At 42.2% G+C, this 19,137-nt stretch overlaps 1 protein-coding gene across 3 annotated transcripts; it reads left to right on the top strand.

Moving 5' to 3' along the window:
* Positions 1-30: 30 nt before the first annotated feature.
* Positions 31-17,996, top strand: PTGR1 (prostaglandin reductase 1). Of its 3 annotated transcripts, none has more exons than XM_050329408.1 (11): positions 31-133; positions 4,471-4,550; positions 7,899-8,005; positions 9,871-9,916; positions 10,649-10,708; positions 11,875-12,042; positions 12,443-12,560; positions 12,844-12,999; positions 14,533-14,638; positions 15,688-15,806; positions 16,727-17,996. In XM_050329408.1, exons 3-11 carry the CDS (start codon positions 7,900-7,902, stop codon positions 16,835-16,837), a joined length of 990 nt encoding a protein of 329 aa, XP_050185365.1. In that variant the 5' UTR covers positions 31-133; positions 4,471-4,550; position 7,899; the 3' UTR covers positions 16,838-17,996. The 3 variants fall into 3 exon arrangements, with proteins under 3 accessions (XP_050185365.1, XP_050185364.1, XP_050185366.1); XM_050329407.1 differs by lacking the exon at positions 31-133 and adding an exon at positions 3,823-4,201; XM_050329409.1 differs by lacking the exons at positions 31-133; positions 4,471-4,550 and adding an exon at positions 7,186-7,256.
* The last annotated feature ends 1,141 nt before the right edge of the window (positions 17,997-19,137 follow it).

Below are 19,137 nucleotides of genomic sequence, written 5' to 3'. Positions count from 1 at the left end.
CTCACCACGATCAAATTTTGGCGCCGAACGCCCGGGCCGTTAGAGGCGGTGCCTCATGGCGGCCCCAGCACGGCTTGCAGCGCCTCCTTTCCGCTGCAGGCACTGGGGGTGTTCCCGTCGCTGCTGGGTGGGGGTGAGCACTGCTGTACTGTGGCCAGGAGGGCGGGCGGGCGCGGCCGAGAAGGGGCCCCTCGGGCAATGGCGGGGGCGGGGTGCGCGAAATGGCGGGGGCGGGGGGCTCGAAATGGTGGGTGTGGGTCCCGTGAGGGAGGGCGGCCCGAGCCCCGCGGGCGATGGGGCAGCGCGAGAAGGCTCTCGGGCGGTCGTGGGGGTTCTGTGGAGGGGCTGAGGAGCTGGAGTGCAGCGGCTCCGGGCTGCGGCGGGAGGTGTCTTTGTACCGCCCTGAAACCGTCTAAAATGAAGGAAGTGCGGTTCTATACTTAGGACATGCGTTCCTACTACACCACTATCCCGCCCCGTTCTCCCCCTCCCCCCCTTCCAAAAAAAGAAAAAAAAAAAAGAAAAAGCCATCTGTGCCTGTTCAAATCTATTGCTTCCATTCAAGCAGAGTAAGGAGAACTTGTTCAAAATTTGTGAGTGCGTGTTACTGGAAGAACAAGAGTTGTCTAACTATGTCTTGCCGCGTCGGTTAGAGCGGGAAAGCAAAGTCGGCTGGATGCATTTGCTCTTTCCTGAGCTTCCTGTAGCTGTGCTGTATAAATAGACCAGGATTTTGCAGGAGAGCTCCGGTGTTGCACTATCAGCTGGACAGTGACCATTGACCACTGAGGTCTGCTGTAAAACTTACTGTCCTGAACTATCGAGTTTAATGTTATTTTAATAATTTTAAATAACTCAGCTTGCAGGGCTACATTACAGAGAAAAAAATATCGTGTATTTGCTCACTTCAGGAATTACCTTGGATGCTGCTGTTTAAGGCACTGCTGCTGGAGGTACTGCAGCCAGAAGAACTTGATGCTCTCTTATCAGCTGTTTCTTTGCTAACATCTGAACACCATACTGAGAAAAATTATTGTAAAGTATGGAGACAAATCAGATTGATGCTGTGTAACTATACAGCCACATCAAATGCCACATTTTATTTGACGGGTTGAAAATGATCCGAACGATTTTTTAATCATTTTTAACAGACAAAAAAATCTGCTGTCTCTGGCAAATGTGCTTGCATGTTTCTTGCCTGAAGGAGAGGTCCTGGTTCTCTTCTGTTAGAGGTGGCTGCTTGTACTACACTGTATCTTGTACTTACAAAAATAAAATACTTTCTTTTTCTTAAAATACTCATATCACAAACTACTGAAGCTATACCATATTTGTACCTTTACAAGTAGAATACCTACTTGTGACTTCAGAGCTAGGAAGTATCTGCTGTACATGTGGTATAATGCACATTATCAGAGAATCATAAAATTATTTGGGTTGGATGGGACTTGAAAGATCATTTAGTTCCAACCCTCCTGCCATGGTCAGGGTAGAATACAAGAGTAAAGTATCATGCTCAGCCTATGTGTGCTGCAGCAGTAGGGAGGCCCTCAGGCCTCATTTTCCAGATGCTGTGCTGATCAGTTCTCTGTGCTTGCACTCTTCCACTCCAGGTTCTTCAACTTTCCTTGATATCCCTCTTTTTTTTTTTTTCCTCATGTCCTTTTAATTTTTCATTTATCCATCTCAGTCTCCTTAATACTGCAGAATTCTTGGAGTGTTAACAGATAACAGGTATGTCTTTTGTATGCTAAGTGGGCTGGAGCAGCAAGTTTCTGTCTTGAGGGAGAAGCTAGTTGTGCATATTACGAGCAGGAACTTGTTCAAGGATCAATCTACATATTACGAGCAGGAACTTGTTCAAGGATCAATCTGCCCTTGCAATATTACAGAAGTACAGGAGGAAGCCTCAGAGGGGTGGCTGGGGCTTGAAAACATGTTTGTCATTTCCCTTCTGACTGCACTTACTACACTACACTGCAAAAGATGCTTATGCTGCAAAGGGGTGTTGCTGCAAATCCATGAAGCAAAAGTGTTCTGCAGTATGTCTCTTTGATGAAATTTTACATTTACTGATGTTGCAATATGTGTTTGGCCTGTATCAACATTTAAGCAAGGGAGAAGTAAAAAGAGTGCTTGAAAGAATCTGATGAGTGCTGTGCAGTGACCAGGGAAGCACAGCTGGCCCTTCAAGAAGTTTCAGCTTGATTTGTCAGCCCACATCACCTGCAGTGTCCCATAGAATCACTGAATTGCTAAGATTGAAAAAGAGCTTTAAGATCAAGTCCAGCTCCAGTCAACCCAGCACCACCACCATGTTCACAAGTAAACCATGTCCTCAAGTGCCGTATCCACATGTTTTTTGAACACTTTCAGGGATGGTGATTCCACCACTTCCCTGAGCAGCCTATTCCAACTCTTGATGTGAAAAAAACTTTCATAATATCTGATCTAAACCTCGAGCACAGCTCGAGGCCATTTCCTCTAGTCCTGTCTTATCACTTGTTACCTGGGAGAAGAGACCAACCAACACCTATCTGGCTATAATCTTTCAGGTAGTTGTAGAGAGCGATAAGGTCTTCCCTGACCCTCCTTTTCTCCAGGCTGAACAACCCCAACTCCCTCAGCTGCTTCTCGTATGACTTACTCTCCAGACCCTTCACCAACTCCATTGTCCTTCCCTGGACTTGCTCCAGCACCTCAATGTCTTTCTTAAAGTGAGGAGCCCAGAACTGGACACAGAATTTGAGGTGCAGCCTCACCAGTGCAGGTGAGTGATCATTTGCCAAAGTCCTGCTGGCCACACTGAATTGCTTGTATTTCTGATCCAGGGCAGGATGCCATTGGCCCTCTTGGCCACCTGAGCACACTGTTGGCTCATGTTCAGCTGCTGTCGACCAGCACCCCCAGGTCCTTTCCTGCTGGGCAGCTTCCCAGACACCTTCCCCACCTAGCCTGTAGTGCTGCCTGGGGTTGTTGTGAACCCCTTGGTAAGGTCCAGCACTTGGCTTTGTTGAACCTCATACAATTAGCTTTGGCTCATCGATGCAGCCTGTCCAGACCCCTCTGCAGAGCATTTCTACCCTCCCGCAAATCAACTCCCACCCAATTTGGTGTCATCTGCAAAATTGCTGAGAGTGCACTCAATCCCATCTTCCTATTTGTCGACTTCCTGCTTCTTTTTTTGTTACTGTTCTAAAGAATCTCACTATATGCAATTTCCGAGAGCTGAAGGGCAACAGACCTGTTTCAGTGAAGGTATTGCTTCCCTTTTCACCTCCTCATATGAACTTGCTCTTTTGAACCTCTGCTGGAATTACAACCTTGTAACAAAGTGCAGGGTAGCAAAGTCTTGCAGCAGAGCCATGACTATTCACCTACAATCTTTGAGCTTCTTCCAGGACTTAATAGTATTGCGTAAGGAAGTGAAGTTTCAGCTTTATTGCTTCATAATGCAGTGTCATGCTTGCTTAGAAGTACAGTCTCTGCCAAAAGTAACACGGGAGTGGTTTGCCTTTACTTTGTTTTTAGGAAAAAAAAAAAAAAAAGTAAATTTTGAGAAAGCATTGTAATAGCTAAGCCAGAGGGGAGGAACAGGTAATTTTTGCTAAGACTTGTAGGTACATATGATTTGAGGCCATGATCACTCCCAGGTAATTGGTAATTCTGTATGTGCATGTGATCCTGAGGTAGCCTCTGTATTATTTACTCCCTTGGCAGTCTCTGCTGCCAAGAAGTCCTTTTGTGTTTGTTTGGCTGGGGTGGGAGGGGAGGTTGCTGTTTGTTTTCTAAGGTATTTGGCGAGTCCTTCATGCTGGTGCCTGGCAGATTGCTTTGAAACGCTGCAGGAGTCATAAATTGGATCTGGGGAAAGAAACTAGATGAGATGATGATTACCTGAAAAACTGCTGTCATGGCGAGTTTTTCCTCAGCAATGATCTACAAACCGTGTCTGGGGGATACACTTTACTCAGCTTTTAATCATACCCTTTTCTTCCAATGTAGATGTGAGCAGAGGTGTTCCTGCTTCAGAATGGAGATAAAAGTACTGCAAATTATGAGTGTCAGGAAAATGAACTGTTAAGCGCCAGATTTGAATTGAACTTATTTGTAACTGACAGGCTGCTAAAAAGAATTTGTCCTCAAGGTTAGATTTGGGCAAGTCCAGGCTAGGAATAATAGCTGGGATTACCTAAGAAAGGTAAGCTTTTCTGGTTTGACTCATGTTGCCTTGAGAGCTTTACTGCTTTTCCACTTGAATGTGAATATTCCCAGATTTCAGGTATCACCACCAGCTCCTCAGCCTCCAGTCAAACTATTTCGATTTTTTTCAGGCTTGTCTGTCTCTTTTATTCCTGATCTTCTTTTTCAGTTGCTAGTATGTAGTATGGGATTCCAGTTTTCACCTCTTCCTTCTTCTCTCCCTCTTTCCCCTGAATTTGAACCTTTTTTCTCATGCTGATTTCGCAGACCGAGCTGTGACAACCTGCATGAAGTGCTTTGCTTTCGGCTCAGCTACAGTTTGCAGCAACTGCAGTGTCTGAACACAGGTAAGATCTTTGCTTTCTTATGTATTTGATTAGTTCAAAGAAACAAAATTTCCCGTTCCATTACTTCTTTCCTAGGTGTTCTTTATTATTTTATAACTTGATGGTCTAGATGAGGGGACAAGGAGGGTTTGAAGGACATCAGAATAAATGCTATCTTAGACTTCAATTTCAGTAAAAGCTTCAGCGGTTCTTTTGTAAGAAAATCAAGCAGAAATGCATCACCTTATTTTTTAAATAATCTTTTTATCACTGTCTTGGGCTATTCTTTCTGAAGTTTTTATCATAACAGCCTCTTTGCTGTAATAATGGTCTGTAAAACACTTTATACAGAAAATACACAAAAGAAATATATTATCCAAACCTACTGACACTGAAAACGAAGTAGTTTTACGGTTTACAAGGGTAGGTTACTGCTTTTGGAGCTGAGATGGTAACTATCACATGCTCAGTTCAGTAAAACTTTAAATGGGACCCCCAAAATGTTGCATCACTGCTATTTATCCTTTGGAGTATGCTTAAGCATCCTTTGGTATGCTTAAGAAAAGTAGTTCTTGCCACTTCTTATATTTTATATCTAAACATACAAAATAATCTTGGTTTGTTAACCTGGAAATTGGTTTGTGAATCCATTAATGAAGCATATATGCCTGTGTTCTGTTTTCTGGTTTTTTGGTTTGGTTTGGTTTTTTGTTTTACAACCTACAGAAAACACTCCTAGTCTTGAAGTGGCTATAAGGATGTGATTTCAGTAGGAAGAGAGAAGTGGGCAGCAGAAATTTTCTCCAGTTTCCAAAATTAGGCCTAAATTAATTTCACTAATTTAGTGAAATTAATCTTTCAATATTGTTTGTAGGCAGGATCATTGCTTTTCTGAAAAAGTAGAATTTTTTAATAGGAATGTGAAGATTGGTGTGAAAGAGAGGTCTAAGAGTGGAAGCACCAAAAGAAACAGTTGAAGGAGGATAGAAATGGCCTGTACTGATGGCATTTAGGATTGCAGATCATCATTATTACGTAATTAGTGTTTGAGGGGGCCAGGTAGGGAAAACAAGGCTCAGCCTGAAACAGGTTGTATCAGGTTCGAAGACTCGAGCTATTAAGAGATGATGGTGGGAATGTAAAGAGCAGGGCTGGAGCCTTGGGGCGCAGAGAAAAAAGAGACAAAAAGCAGGGAGTCAATATTGATGACTCACAAACGTGGGACACGATGGGAGTCAAAGCATTTCTGAATTACTGTTGACTCCCCGGGGGTACAAATGGCACATCAGCGAATAGCTGCCAGCTTAGCCAGCATCCCTTTGTCCCTGGTCATTCCTGGCTGGAGTACACTGGTGGGACAAACCCCCTCTGTGCCTGTGCGTGTAAGCGAGAGAGTGGGATCAGTTTTGTGTTACTCTGAACTCACCTTTCGCTCCTGTAAGCCCGTTTGCTGGCTTTGCTTTGGTATTGCTACGGTGTCATGGTATCTTTTGTTACAGCTAAGCACTGTTAATACCAAACCAAATACAGCAGCAGATGGAAATGCTGGTTTTGGCTGCCCATTTACCGAGTGTGGGATGCTTTGACATTGAATTTGATAATACTTTTCTACTTTTGTGGAAGGTGTCTTGATATAAGTGATTTCCCTAGCACACAGCTCTGGTGCTGGAACCCTTCAGCGGTGCTGTGTTTATTTCTAATTGAGGAACCAGGAATACCTCTATTTCATCCCAGAAGCCTGTTAAGTGCTGATGAGTTTCTGGATTTGGTGGCTTAAGTTTTTATCTAAATAATGGAGAGCTTGCCCTGTTTTCATTAGTCCTTGCACGTGCATCTTTAGTAAAACACTTTGCCTTCCCCTCCCTTCCTCCTCCCCACCCCCCCCCGCCTCAGGTCCTTGTTCCTGATTAGTACTTCTGTCTCCATAAGTTTTGTAGTTAAACACGTCGCTATGTTTTAGGTTCTTTACACTTTTCACCCTTCACATTGTACTCGAATGTTTTCGCAAGGACAAAAGCTGAAGACGCATGGTCCCTGGACAAACTTTTCTTCCAGGCCACATGCCTCATTGCAACATAATCGAGGCAAAATGACAAAGCTTGCTAATGTTTCTTAAGGTTGCTCGGCAACGGTGAGGCTTAACCACAAATGCTCTGATCCTTCGGGGCGTGCATTGGGGACAGTAAGGATGTCAGAGCACACGCCACGAGTGACAAACGTATGGATCACTTGCTATGCTAAACGATAAATTGAACACTGAATTTGACATTTTTTAGTTAGATATTTTTCCCCAGAGGGAGAACTTTTGTGAGTTCTAGGGTTGGACTGGTAAAAACTGATTCGAAGAAATTTCTGTGCTGTGGGATAGGTCTCCGGACTGCAGGTTTTTGTGGTTTCTAGAACCCCGTGTTTGTGCATTCAGCTTCGCGTGTTGCGTAACGTCCCTGTGCAACAGGCTGGGCACTGAACTTGGGGGGGTCTGGAGGAATTATCTCATATCTTAATAGGAAAAAGGTGACACACAATGGGTGTGTCCTATGCTATGTTTGCTGATGGTTTGCACTTACTCCTGGGGAAGTGTACTGAGGGCGGTACCAGCCCTATCTATAAAAGCCTACATTTTCACTTTGAAAGTGTGTGTCACTGAAGGAGTCCAGCCGAGTCGGGTGCAGAAGGTTATTGAGTAGACTTGACAGCAGAAGAAAGCCTTCCACCTGCCTGCCCTAAGTATAACTTCTCTTTCTTGTTGGTGCACTTGTATAAGAAGGAAAAAGGGCCTGTGAGGTTAGAATTATTGCAAGTTTTTTTTTTTTTTTCTGTCTTGTGTGGAAAACACTGGTAACAATGCGCTCCCAGTTCCAAGCCCTAAGCTTGGCAACCGGAGGAGCATTTTCTTTCAATATAATGAATGTCACAGAAAGAAGTCGTGCTTACCTTTGCTTTTCTCAATTGTACTTTGGTTCAAGCTTGTAAAAGTTTAGGTTCAGTACTTGTCCCAAGTAATCAGGGATTTTTTCCTTACAGTATTTTTTTTTTTCACGTTAAACCAGTAGATTTTCTCCCTTCAGTATCTTTAGGGTGGAAGTCATACAACATGCCAGGGCTGAGTTCCCACTCCAGGGTTTGCTGCCAGCAGGCAGGAAGGTCTGGCAAGTCACAGGAAGCTCTGGGTTGCTAAGGCAATGCGGGCCTTTTCAGACATTTTCTTAATCTGGTGATACTGCCACAAGTAAGCAATGGCTTTCTTGTGTGATGGCACATTATCAAGATAATTGTTCTGCCTCATGAAGTATAAACCAGCTGCCACAAGCAGCCTAGTAGTGTCAGGCAACCCTTTGACAGGTGCTCTATGTGTTGTTTGTTGTGCAGGATGGTGACTGCCAAGGCGTGGGTTCTGAAGAAGCATTTTGAAGGTTTCCCCAAACCCAGCGACTTTGACCTGAAAGAGATAGAGCTGCCAAATCTAAAGGATGGGGGTGAGTGAAGCGCTACCTGTGATTGCTGTGCACCTTAGAACTGTTTGCATGTTTCTCTGGCTTGTACCTTCAAAAATGCTGTGACATGGCTTGGACATGAAGAACAAGTGTGCTGATGGGTTTGGTGATTTATAAGTCGTGCTGCCTTCTGATAATACCCTTTGAAACAATGGCTGAGTGCTTCTAACTCCAGCACACAGCATCTGGGCCATGCCTTTCAGAGTTTCAAGCTGCCTAATTCCACTTAGTGCCGGATGACAAAGACATTCAAACCTGTTTGCAAATAAAGCTTACTGGAGAAAACTGCTGAAGTGATACAGCCTTAAAACCCACAGCCACAAGGAAATCAGAATTTGTTTAATTTAGAAACAGAGAAGCTGATTATGACACAGAGAAAATGAGATAACTGTTGTAAAATCCAGACATGCTTTACTAATGAAAGGTTTTTATCAACGTTGTTTTGAAAAATATTTTGGAAAAAGGTGGAGGAGACAAGATCTAGGAGTAGGTATTCAGTGGAGTTTTTCATGCTGGTAGGGAAAATACTGATAACAGTGCTGGGGGAGAGCAGAGAGACTGTGCAGTGGCAATGAGCCTGCAGCTGGGAGACCTCAAGGCTGGAGTCGGTAAAGGTTAGTTTTTTATTTTAAGAAGGAACACTGCGAGACTTCTGCCTGCATTCAACACTGGTTTTTTTTTGCCTGTCCTTATATTTTTTTTGCCTAGTCCTTAGTCGTGTTAGATTTGATCTGTTGTAACAGAAAGACAGGGTGAATATAAACAGTAAAAAATGGACAGTTTTTATGCCTGTGGTTGTCTGTTTTGAAAAGGGTAAGGAATATGTTAACTTATTATATACAAGAGTTGTTGATAAAACAATGAACTTTGATTTTTCCTTTCACGTGGACATCTGCACTGACCATGCTGTCTTGAGCTTCATCCCACCACTTGTCCTTTACAAAATTTACTCAACTTTAAAAGGTTCACAAAAGAAATTGCATTAAAGTACCAGTTATGTTTGCAACTTAAATGTTTGAAAAGTGATTTCTTCTTACATATACAGACACACTTAAAAATTTCATGCCTGTGAGTATTTAAGAACATGGAGTAATTTTTTCCTTCCCAATTTAATCCCTACAGCAAAAAGAGACATAACTTCATACTACAGTAACACTTTTAAAGAAGTTGGCCTTCCCTTTATGTTACATGGCCTTCCTGCTCACTCTCGAGTAATGAGAAGATATTTCTATCTGAATGTATTTCTAGCTTGTACTAAATAGACCACTGCAGCACAGGCAATGAAAAGTATTAGTAGGTGGAGATGAACAGATAAAACTGAGGTGTGAATAAGAATTTAAATTAAAATATGTTTAATGGTACATTTTCCAAGAACTAGTGTCACTAGAGACAGTAAAGTGGATTAAGCTACTTAAAAAAGATAAATTAATGCTTTCTGTTTAGGGCAGTGAAGTAGTGTTTGTATTTGACTTGAGCCAGGGTTTCTTACTACCCTCTGGTGGCTGAATCGTGAGATGCCCTTTTACACATGGGTCAAAAATAAGAGTTTTACTTAGGGGTTCTGGCCACTTGAGCCTTCTTCTAAAGAGAGAGGAGGCAGATGCAAAAAAAGCAGGGTTGAAAATAAGCCGGTCTCTTAGATACACTACAGAAAACGTCCTTTGTAACAGCATATATCCATAATGAAAACTAATGAATGTATTAGTTATTTCTGGTAGGTTTTCCCTAAAGCATGGAGGTTTTGAGCTGTCAGGAATTCCAATTAATTTAGCTGAAAGACTGACTTGTGGAAACTATGCTTTGCTGCACTGCTAATGTCCAGGAATTTGCTTTGTCTTTTGTTGCAGAGTTGCTGCTTGAATCAGTGTTTCTCAGTGTTGATCCTTACATGAGGTATATATTTTTCTTCTTTATGAATTACTGGCTAAGATGCCTAATTCCATCAGCCACTTAAAACTCAAAGGAACATGTACTGAGAGTTGTCAACAACAACCCTTGTTGTCAGAATCCTAATGCCTTTGTCTGCTTTTTATAAAATGTGTGTAAATTACAAGACTCAAAATATGGAGCTGCGCCACATTTAGCTAGACACTAGGAAAATTTAGCTGCTGCCCTTTTCTTTGAATCTGCTGTTTTTCCTTGTTGTGTGTTCCACTGAAATGCAACAGGCTCAAATGAAACTGCAGGCCTGTAGAAGTACCTGCTTCATTTACCTTAGCAACCTTTTACTTAAGAGTACATATTCTAAGTCGGACATTGCTGATAGACTGATGTTAATAGGGGGCAGTTGAAGGTCAGGGAATCTAGGTATTTTGAAGAGGATGCTGGTGGATGCAGATGTCAGTTCTCTGAGTCTTAGGCTTCTTGTGGTGGTGGACCATGCTGGGAAGATTAGTGATATGGTGTCCCCCAACACTCCCGTCTAGTATTTGGTCAAGATAGGATGCTCAAGTAGCTGGCTCTGGAAAACATCCAGTTATGCCACTACAGTGACAAGCTCTTTGTGATCTGTTCAGCAGCACTGCTGGTATTCTCTTTTTGGTCAGACAGTAGCTACAATTGTCATAGTGTATCTCGAATATTATTAAAGTTGCTCACAATAAGCCATGGTTGCCTCTGTTACAGACCTTACAGTCGAAGGGACATGAAGGAAGGGGACATAATGATAGGCACACAGGTTGCCAGGTAAGATCTTCAGTTCTTGTTATCCATGCATATGGCAGATCTCAAGAAGAATGTGCTGAAGTTGGAGACATCTGCAGTCTGTGTTACCTATTCTTGACTTGAGTCTGCATACTTCTGCAACTGTATTCTTATATGTAATTGGTTGGAATCTGTTTTTCCTCTAAGAACCACTTTTGCCTCTTTTGGAGAGCATTTAGGCATCTGACAAAACCTATACATTATTTCTGGTGATTATGGTCTCAAAGGCAAATTTTACAGGTATGAAGGACCAACTATTGTATTTGCCATAGGTGCCACCCTCACATTTTAAAACCTGATGTACTAGTAATTGTATGCCCACAACCATGCCTGCTATCTGCTCCAGCTGAAAATATCTCACAGTCACTGAAAAATGCAGCTCCAGCGAAAGGGCTGTAAGTCCATCTTTTCTGCAAGCTTGTGGTAATTTAGCTACACAGATGTTTCCCTTTTTCAGCTTGTTGCTGCTGTGCTGCCTGTAAGTTGCTGCTTAGGAACATCTGTGGCCTTTGACTCTTGTGTTTCTCTGCAGGAACACAGAGGCCTGGGGTAAATTAATAACCAAGTCTGCTGAACAGAAGGCCAACTGTTTCTAATAATTCAAAGCTGCTTACCTACCCTTTTCCAACATAGTTTTCCTGTTGAGACAAGGAAATTGAAGTTTCATTTGGTAAAGAGACACTGCTGATATGAATTTCTCCCTCTTTTTATATACTGCTTTCTCTCTGGTTTCATTACCCCAAGAGGTTCCATCTTCAGGATCTTCAACTTTTTAAATGGGTTTCAGGTTGTCTGAGAAGGGAGTTGCTTGTTACAGCCTATCTGCAGCTCCTGTGCTTTATTGCCAGCATTCTCCTTCCTGCATTCTAGCTAACAGAAGCCTAGTCTGAACTCATACTAGGTGACAGTCAAAAAAAGAGTTGGCACTCATGTGGAAAAACTGGATTTTTTGTGGGCAGAGCTGAGTCTAGAATCATCTTGGCCAATGTCTCCCTGGTAATAAGAGATTGCAGACATTTCAGGAAAGGCACTTGACACCTACAGCATCAGCAGGCATGGGCTAAATGTCCTGATTTGAAATATTTCTTTGAAGAATCAGTACTGATTTGTCTCTGACAGGGTATTCTTTTTTTTTCCTCTCTCTTCAGGATTGTAGAAAGCAAGAATCCTGCTTTCACAGTGGGAGCCTTTGTTGTGGCTGACAGTGGCTGGAGAACTCATTTCATCTCTGATGGGAAAAACCTACATCTCCTTCCTTCCAGTTGGCCAGAATCACTCCCCAAATCTCTAGCTCTTGGAACGGTTGGCATGCCAGGGTGAGTCTTGAGATGAAAAGGCAACTATCATCTGGATTTTGCTGTGCAGGATTTTTCTGCCTATCTGTATGACCCTTGTCTTGTTCTACAAGCATGTTGCCTGTTCACTCTGATAAGAAACATGTGATTCTGGTTGCCCTTACCCTGTAGAAGACCTGAAGTTTGGCCCACCCTCTAGATCAGAGGAGATTTGCCTTGGAGATTATGGTGCCTCTCTTTGAGGAGCTATAATAAAGAAAAAAAGTAAGAAGGTTGGGTTAATTTTTGTATTTCATAAAGAATAAGGAAAACCAAATCTTGTTCTGATTGTGATGATATTGTGGTTCAATGTGGTCAAGTCCTATCTCTGAGTCTGTCATTTTTTACTCCTCACTGAGCCATTTTTCCCTTTTCTTCACAGCCTCACTGCGTATTTTGGACTGCTGGAGGTCTGCAAGATGAAGCCAGGAGAGACGGTGCTGGTTAATGCTGCAGCTGGTGCTGTGGGCTCCGTGGTTGGGCAGCTTGCTAAAATTGGGGTGAGTGGCTTGAACCGCTCATACTTGCTCCTCAGGAGGCTCAGCTGGGAGACAGGGCAACAAGGCTATGAATGATCAGTAGGGCAAGCATCCCGCACTGGGATCTTGGGATGGAACAAGCTCCTGAAGATGTATCAAAGCTAGTTAAATGTTTCCTAGAGCTCAGGAACTCATATGGTGATAATGGCTGCACTTTAAGGGTGAGGTCTGCACCCAGCACTCTTTGAGTGTCAGCCTGTGTTGTCAGGGGATACTTAAAAATGTTGTTTTCCTTTCCCTGCAGGGTTGCAAAGTGGTTGGCTGTGCTGGCTCAGATGACAAGGTTGCCTATCTGAAAAAAATAGGCTTTGATGAAGCTTTTAATTACAGGACTGTTAAATCTTTGGATGAAGCACTGAGCAAAGCCTCTCCTGATGGCTACGACTGTTTCTTTGATAATGTGAGTTCAGAGAGAAGGCCTTACCCTGGGCAGTTGTCATTTTCCATAAGTTACAGCAGGATCTCAATATTGTATACATCTAATTGCAGACTACACCAGGAACTCAATACTGAGATCCATTTAATCAAGAAAAAGAACTTTCTGCTTTCCTGTTCCCTTTCCACACATTTTTCTGCAGCTGACTTGGGCAGCAACAGAAAGGACAAAGATTGAAAGGCAAAGCTGGACTGTTGGCAGTGTTTGTGAACAGAGAGAAAGAAGTTTTACTTCTCTCTCTGAAAGTGTGGCCAATTTTGGGGAGGTAAGGGTCACAGTAACATTTAACTGATGCTGAACAGAGACAGCTCCAGTCCATTCCTGGCCCACCCTGGACCAAAGCCAGTTCTCTGCTATTGCAGAAGGGGAGTGAGTGTAGATTGCTCCGTATTATGTGGTCACGGGGGCTGCACTGGTGCTTGTAAACAAAAGAATGGCAAGGCCCACTTGTAAAACTACTGGACTGGCCCATAGAGGGTTTCTGACCTCTCCCAAGTATAGCTGGGATAAACGGGGACTGTGTACTGTTCTCAGTAGGCTGTTTGAATGTCACCATGTTGTTCTGAAGAGAGTTTAACAGTATGGATGCAGTTAAACCATGTCAGTTCACCTTCAAAACAGACAACCAGCCCTGGCTCTTTTAATTTCCTACTAACTTTCCTACAGCTAACGTATGTATTATACCTGATAATATAATACCTGGGCACAGAGGCATTAGCAGATGTAGTGGCCTAAAACTCCCTGGCTAGCTACCTGGTTTAAAAAAAGCCATCATCACCTCTTTAGGTCATCCTTCTTTCAGCAGTCTGGCGAACCAGGGATTACAGTCATATGTGGATTGCAACATACCTGCCTTGCCCTGGTAATTGACAGGAATGCCAAGTTCAAGGAGCAGGGTTCCAGAAGCTCCTGGTTACTTTGTCTTATCCTTCTGAATTTCATGTCCAGTGCTGCCAAGGTCTTAATTATGTTTTATGGTCACATCCATTCCCTTTCCTCTCACTTCCAACTTCTGTGCAGAGTTCCCCCCAGCAGTAGACTTTCTCACAGCTTCTCACCATTAAAAGCTTCTGATAAAAAACACATCCCTGTTTTGAAGAAGAGAATCATTAAGTAAAAGCTTGACATCACCGCGATGTGAAGATGTAAAAGTGCAGACTGGTGTGTGGGATAAGCTGGTGCTTCTTACTGGCCCTAGACATGCCATTAGGAGGAGGGATCTATGTGCTCAACACTTCCAAACCAAGATCTGTGAAGCAGATTTGGAATTAAAACTGATTTGCTTCATAACTAATTTTTAGAAGAGTGAGATTGAGTCCTTATAGTGTTGTCTAAATGTAAGAGTTTCTGTAGCCACCAAATCTTTGGAGTGGTGCAACTCACCTCTCCACTGCCTGACTGCACCCCTTGGTGCAATGATGCAAGGTTGGCAGATTTTGGTAATCAATACTAAATGCTGGATTGTCTCTAAAGCTAAACATGCTCTGGTTTTTGCAGGTGGGTGGAGAATTTGCCAGTGTTGCTATCAACCACATGAAGAAATATGGAAGGATTGCAGTCTGTGGAGCCATCTCTCTGTACAATGACTCTGTTCCTCAGAAAGGTGTGGGCCTGCTTTATTGTGTCTAAAATGATTTCCTGTTTGGTGATGGCAGAGAGACATAACAGGAGTCTTTTGAGATTTTATTATTTGTTTCCCTGTGCCATTTAAGTGTTTTATGTGTGTACATTCAGGTAACTAACCACTGCTCTGGGGCAGCGGGAGCATGACCACACTCCTCGTGTGTACGTGCACTCATCCTCCTTTGTGCACACTCACACTGGATGGAAAACATCAGCTGATTAGAAATGAAGAAGTGACTAAACTACTTTAAACAGGACTCCACAGGGCTCTAAGCAAATATAGATCATAGAAGGCTGGTGTGGTGCATGATGTCATTTACACAGTAGTACACACTTTTAGATGAGATAATGGATTTCCCTCAGGTTTTTAGACGATGCATCCTAGCGTTTCTTTCCCACCTGCCCCCCCACCATAACATTTCAGCTACTAGTGAAACTGCTGAGAAATATGGCTGAGATGAATATTCACTTTCAATAACATTTAAGTTTTCCAAAATTGCCTTCTAGAAGAAATGGGAGGTCTGAATTCTCTTTGACAACTGACTGGCTTTGGACTCTCAGATCACATTAAAAAATGAAACAGGCTTTTGAGAGTGAGGACACTATCCACATTTTTGTCATTGAGGAACTGTGTTTCAGAGTTTATAACTTAAGTTTTGGGAGTTAGAAAGAGGATGAGAGCCTGGCAGGCTGTCAAACAACCTGTCAAAACAGTATTTTTGAGATTCAGCTGAAGTACCTCAGTTAAAGCTGAGGCGAGTTTACTTCTGAATGAAGCTGTTTTCAGAAATGTTGGTGTTTAGTCCCCCAGCATTACAGATCAGGCTTTTATTTCCCTGTGTGGCTGTTTATCCATGAATCCTTGGTCTGTTGTCCTGGAAATTCTGTTTGGAGAAAAAATATCTGTTCCTTTTGACTGAAACAAAAGTGATTCAGTGGTGTTTACTGCTAAAAGCCTGTTTTATGCTTGGGATTTTTTTTAAATGAAATTGACACTGCAGATTGCTTTCTGGTTCCCTTCTCTTTCAGGGCCTTACATGCAGATTCCAATGATTTTCAAAGAGCTTCAAATGGAAGGGTTTCTTGTGAGCCGCTGGAAAAACCGCCTGGAGGAAGGCGTGAAGGCCCTGCTAAAGTGGGTTGTGGAGGTAAGGAAGGAAGGGATAGTTTTCTGTAAGGTGTACTCACACCTTAGCTTCCCTCTTTGCAAGGGGTCTCGTGTCATAGCTGTTTAGGTGAGGTCCCAGCATAGTACTTTTCTTTTCCCTGACATGGTCTTTGAGCCTTTTGGGAACACTCAAACCATAGTAAACATGCCTGATCCCTTCTGCTTTGTTGAGACCAGTGGTATTAGCTTTTGGAATTAGATATATTCCAGAATACATGTAGGCTTTGAAAAAGGATGCTTCCAGAGTAATTCAAAACAGTTATTTGCTAATGAAGGTTTTCATATTTGGGGTAATTCCTCTATTTCTCATTTGGTCATTTGTAGTATGAGCAAGGATTTCCATTGTAATGTTGTGCTGAAATTACTGGCAAGAATGAATGTTTTTATGGAATTGGGGGCTGGACTTTAAAGGGACTTAGTATGGAATTTATTATATTTTATTTTTCTAAATAGAGGCTGAGTTAGTAACTAAGTTGGTTTATGGTTGTGAGAAGTTTGTAAGTGTGAACACTAAAGGCTAAGAGGCTCTGGCTTTCACAAACATGAGGATTTGGGATGGATCAGCTTTTGATCACCTGGATTTGCAATTCCATATTTCTGTATGGGTAGAGACAGGCCTGGCTTTGGGGAAATCCCACCTATCAATTATTTGGGGACCAAGTAGCACTTAATCTATTCTGGAATGTCTGGCAGTGACTTTTGCTCCCTGTTATGACTCCAAGCAGAAGGTTTTACAACAAAAGCAGATCCTCACAGCAGCCTACTTAGTTTTACAGAGTTAGCCTGGTGCATGCCAGCTTGCATGTTTCAGATGAATCATACATGCTGGAGAAAATTTTGTTGCAATTAATTCAATTTTGTGGATGAAAACTCAGCAATTTCCTTTCTTACTTTTGACAGGGAAAAGTGAAGTACCATGAACAAGTCACTGAAGGATTTGAGAACATGCCAATGGCTTTCATTGGAATGTTAAAGGGAGAAAATCTTGGAAAAGCTGTTGTAAAAGTCTAAAGGTCAGATAGTCCTGGGAGACTGGTGCAGAAGAATGTGATTCTGTTAAATACTTTTAACTCACTTGTCAAAACATATGATTAGGATGTTTCAGTCTTTTTGCTGGATGATTGGTGATGGTAACTTCTGCTAATAATTGGGCTAATAAATGTAAGAATATGCCAATTCATGAAGAATTTGAAAGATATGTCCCAAAACAACACAAAAAAAGAACCTTAAAATTGCTGAGCATCAGAACTGTATCAGATTTAATAGTAGCATGAACCTTAGTATGAGCAGGCTTGTAGTAAGGAAAAACAATTTCAAAAGCTTTGCTAGCTGATGGCACATTTAATGTTTACCCATTGATTTGTCCCAGAACTTGGCAAAAGGGATTTTTTAACCACAACCAAGAGGTGCATAACAAGCTAGGCTAATAACATATGGGGATTCCCAGCTTCTTCTCTAGCTGGTGTGTTTGTTTTTTTTTTTTTTTTGACCAGGCCGTCCTTGGTAAAGGGGGGACTGATACCTCAGAATTTTTAGGATTTTTAGCTTTCTGTAGATTTTAGAATCAGCTGTGTAGTAAATATAGCTTTTTAGTATAATTGTTTAGTCTCTCACACTTTATAATAGTAGTTAACACTTACTAAACCCTATTCCCCCATTTCATATTGAATTTTCTAAATTCTTTAGGCTTGTTTAGGCTCCTTTCAAGGCAGGACTATAGTAAACACCTGTTATGTTTAAGAACACTTGCACCCCAGGCCTGAACAACAAGATACCATCATATCCAAAGCAACCCTCAGGCCTGGAATCTTCAAGAAACTCCGAAAACAGTACGTGCCATGAAAAAGATGAGGAAGAAAGGGGTCTTGAGATCCTCAACTCAATTCCAGAGAGGCATGCTGGGGAGCAGATTTGGGGAGGAGCTGGGGGGCAGACAGTTCTGGGATTGGATGCATAATACCATAAAATTGTAGAACCACTGGACACGGGGTGTGTCTTTTCTGTACCACTCATGCCAGAAGGCCTTCATTAAAGAGCTGTTCTCCATCTTATCTACTAAGCCTGGAGATTTTTCTGCTCCCAATTTTAAGGCAACAAAACTTTTATCAGACAATGCAGATATCCATTATTCTGAGATTATGGAAAGGAAAAATAAAACTGTTATTGTGTATATTTTGCTTGTGTTATAGTTCTGTTTGTAGAACACTCTCCCTTTCACTTCCTTGTGGCTAACACAGAGGAGCTAAAATATTAAAAGCACTTATTTATCCCAGCAGATGTCAGTACAGGGGATATGGAGAGGTCATTAATTTCCTCGAGAAATTTGGTCACTGGTGTCCAAACTTAAGAGTTGACCTTGCCATAGTGTCTACCCTGGCTCTCCTGGGAGGTGAGATAAATATGATGGCCCAAGCTGCATTAAATTGGTGTCCAGCACTCACATGGTGCCAAACAAAGGAGACACAGAGATTAGCAACAACAAATATTTAGATGTTTTGAAAAGACCAGAACAAGAACCTGCAACTATGGGATACAGAGAGGTATTGAAAGTGCCGGTGATCCATTTTCATCACTGTGGAGGACTGCTTGGTTACTTTTAAGGTTTCGTTACTGATCTGTAAAGATGGATCCTAACTAGCCTTAATGTCTTTGCAGTGCCAGGATTAGATGCTCTGTTTGTCAGCAAGAAGAGATCATTTACTTAAGTTGTAGATTGACCAGTACTTGCCAAGTGAACTGAAAAAAACACGTCCTGAAGTACAGGTCAGCTGGCCACTGGGGAAATAATGTATCTTGGCACAAGCAGGGGACAGGTTGTGGTTGCTTTATAGTGTTTTCTGAGGAGACTGAGTTGCCAGTTTGAGTTGTCTCCAGTGCTGTGGTTTTACAGTGGCCTTTGAAAAAGATCTGTGGCTTAATACTACTGCACAGCATGGAAAGGGGTAAACCAGAAAAAGGAACATGTTGTCAGTACACTTCAGATCCATTGAGTAGGGGTCTGCTGTTGTTTGGTGGCTTTTCATTAAAGAATTTTCAGAGGGCTTACAAATTCTAAAATACTGAATTGTTTTAAGTCCAGTGAATTAATGATCTCTTTTTTCAAGTACAGTTGTGATTTGGAAATGAACTAAGAATAGTCACATGGATTTCCTGTCCTTTGGTCGGAGTTACAGAAAGATTTGTCTGTCACAATAATCTTGGCTCAGCCTGCTTTCTCCTAAAATACTGATCTATACATTACTCACTGTGTATAGATTTCATGCTTCATGAATTGCAGTTCATTTTGCAAGACTGTTTTACCCTCAAAATGT

The sequence above is a fragment of the Myiozetetes cayanensis genome, unplaced genomic scaffold (genome assembly GCF_022539395.1).
Source record: "Myiozetetes cayanensis isolate MyiCay16 unplaced genomic scaffold, myiCay2020 scf4, whole genome shotgun sequence".
Classification (NCBI taxonomy): Eukaryota; Metazoa; Chordata; class Aves; order Passeriformes; family Tyrannidae; genus Myiozetetes; species Myiozetetes cayanensis.
The sequence above is the reverse complement of the archived record's forward strand: the minus strand, read 5'-3'. Positions and strand labels throughout refer to the sequence as shown.

Coding starts and splice junctions, on each gene's coding strand:
- PTGR1 (XM_050329408.1), top strand. CDS start 7,900: ATGGTGACTGCCAAGGCGTGGGTTCTGAAGAAGCATTTTGAAGGTTTC. Junction 9,917..10,648: donor AGTGTTGATCCTTACATGAG/GTATATATTTTT, acceptor CCTCTGTTACAG/ACCTTACAGTCGAAGGGACA. Junction 13,000..14,532: donor ACGACTGTTTCTTTGATAAT/GTGAGTTCAGAG, acceptor TGGTTTTTGCAG/GTGGGTGGAGAATTTGCCAG.